General features: G+C 38.1%; 1 protein-coding gene across 1 annotated transcript; it reads left to right on the plus strand.

Moving 5' to 3' along the window:
* The first annotated feature begins 1,183 nt into the window (after positions 1-1,183).
* Positions 1,184-2,271, plus strand: LOC131432874 (cuticle protein 8-like). Its single transcript, XM_058599433.1, has 2 exons — positions 1,184-1,607; positions 1,668-2,271. Exons 1-2 carry the CDS (start codon positions 1,596-1,598, stop codon positions 2,187-2,189), a joined length of 534 nt encoding a protein of 177 aa, XP_058455416.1. The 5' UTR covers positions 1,184-1,595; the 3' UTR covers positions 2,190-2,271.
* The last annotated feature ends 555 nt before the right edge of the window (positions 2,272-2,826 follow it).

Below are 2,826 nucleotides of genomic sequence, written 5' to 3' on the forward strand. Positions count from 1 at the left end.
CCAATCGAAGGTCTGCTTAAAATCTGTTGAACTGTAGATGCTCAACATCTTATCACTGTTTGCTCGGTCCTATTTTCCTTATACGCACCCCAAAAGTTGTTCACCTAGATACAAATAAGTTTACATGGAACACAACATTTCGAAACAAATTTTAGCAGTGATTTTGACAATAGTTGTGTAGTCCTACGTCAACAGTTCATACAACCTCGTACGAGTATCCCTTTTAGTTTTTCCAAAAAATCATCTTTTCTGTGAGTTTTTCATTCATTGGACTTTTTTAATTTGTTCAGGCATTGCAAAACTTAAATCAGTTAAGGCGAATTTCCATCAAACCAACTTAAAATTGATAATTTGTAAAAATAAACAGTAAAGCAACTATACTGTATTATTTTTACGTTTCGTCTTTGACTCATCAGTGCAGATCAGTTCAAATTTAACTGCTTAGTGCTAAACTCGGCAGTTCAATTTGAACCGCTAAGCAGACGTAAAGTTTCTGCTACTTACAGAACACTTTTTGTTTTGCAACGGAGTGCAATGTCTTTTCTGACGTGCCGAACGAAAACGTGTTTTCGACTATTTCTGGCCGATGCAGGTATGGTCATTTAGGGGTTAGCCAAGTGTTCTGTAAGTAGCAGAAACTTTACGTCTGCTTAGCGGTTCAAATTGAACTGCCGAGTTTAGCACTAAGCAGTTCAATTTGAACTGCTCTGCACTGATGAGTCAAAGACGAAACGTAAAAATAATAAAAACGGTTATGTGCCCTAGCACAAAATTTGGCTAACCCCTAAATGAACTATACTGTATGTTTTATTCGTATTGCGGAAAATCTACTCGTACTTTTCGGAGCATTTTTGTACTAATACTCATGTAACGTAACATTTGTTCCATTGAATTAATAGGTAGTCTTTTCATCTTTCTCTTTAATTGATCCATTTTTTAATGCATACAGTATCACGTTGGTGAGATTCTGATTTGAGTTCAATCTCGATGTGATTGAACTAGTGTTGAAATTTCTTAATGGGACTAGTTTAAGTTTCGCACATTGTTGTTAGAAATATTTGTATGCAAACTCAGTTTCCCCAAACTGTCGTCAAACAATTTTATTGTGGCTATATTTTTTCCAATATATTGCCCATAAGAACTGGTTCATTAATTGAACGAAATCGAACTTGTTCCATGGATATGAAATTTATTTCATTTTCGCCTTCATTCAGCTACTTATCGGTGTCAATTGGGTGCCTATCGCTTGACGGCTCACGCACAGTTCGTGCCAGTAGTAGAAGAACATGTTCTGGGTGGTAATTCTATAAAAACGGCTTACCGGGGGATGTAAAGTTGTTCATAGATAAAAAAAAATACTGCGAAAGAGTGTGGAAACTCGTCTTTCCCTCCTTAACGTGACAAACGGTGGGCACTTCAGACTGTAGGTATGTGGAAATGTTAATCCGAATGTTTCCAGTGGCAATAGTATATAAACTTGGAGTTTTGGAAAATTAGTCAAGTTTGACTGTGACTGCGAGTTGACCACGAGTTAGACAATCTACAATTAAATAAGAATTTCAATTCAGTGCCATAAACGATTCTAGTCCCAAGCAATGTCACTCAAAGTAACATTTTAATATACCGTAGCTTAGATGATTTTTTAATTGAAAATATTTCTTTTTCAGTTTATTTTCGCTGTAGTTCTATCAGTGATTTCTAGTTCTGCTGCTTTACCTCAGTATGGGTACGCTACTTCACATCAGATCTCCAGTATTCAGCATCACATTGCTCCGGTTCATCATGTGGCCGCCATCCATGCCACTCCTATCCAACACACAATTCTGAAACAAGTAGAACATAATGCGCCAGCAAATTACGAATTTTCTTACTCCGTTCACGATGAACACACGGGAGATGTTAAGAGCCAGCAGGAGAAACGTCTTGGAGACGAAGTCCACGGGCAATACAGTCTGATCGATTCGGACGGACACCAGCGTATTGTCGATTACCATGCTGACCATCACAACGGATTCAACGCAGTGGTTCGTCGCGTTCCCACCAATGTGAAAATTGTTCAGCCATTGCACAGACTGGTGGCTCAGCCTATTCAGCTGGCGCATGCCACCATCTCGCATGGTGTTGTTCCAGTTGCTCACCACATTCAAGGACATCATGCTACCAGTTACAGTAGCCAGCACCGATACTAGTCGTTCGCGGGATTTGATTGACTATTGATAAAACTGTGAAAAGAGTAGTAAAATAAACTGCAATGTTTAATGACATGTTTTATGCGCTCGTTCTGTTTTTGAAGTCCAATATGTATTATATCACGATGTCCAAAATTTGGCACTATATCCACCGTCTAAGAGGGGTCCTGAACTTTTCCGTTATCGTAGAAATATTAGACTTATGTAATATGTATTATTTGGATGATTCAAATCAGATGCAAAAGGAGAGGAGGCTTTATGCTTGCTAGAATGCAATATTAACTGAAACTAGCTCCGCCGGGATTTTTACAGCCTCAAATAAATGAAAAACATCCTAAACCGATTAGATTCTAATTCAACTTTCATTTAGTACTAAGCTTGTGAAAATCAGTCAACCTCATTTCTAAGAAAAAGGATTGGGTTCCACTTTGGATTCTTTCATCACTATCTCCGGTGTTTCCGGAATAAACAAATAAACAAAACTGGAAATAGGTATAATCGAGGTCGGTTCGTTTGGCCAGCAACTATCAACAAGTTGAGATAATCCGGGTTTGTGTATTTGTAATGTATGTGTATGTATGTAAGTAACATTTGTGCGCATTCAATTTTCTCAGAGATGGCAGAGCTGAGCTGAAGT

The sequence above is a fragment of the Malaya genurostris genome, chromosome 2 (genome assembly GCF_030247185.1).
Source record: "Malaya genurostris strain Urasoe2022 chromosome 2, Malgen_1.1, whole genome shotgun sequence".
Lineage (NCBI taxonomy): Eukaryota > Metazoa > Arthropoda > Insecta > Diptera > Culicidae > Malaya > Malaya genurostris.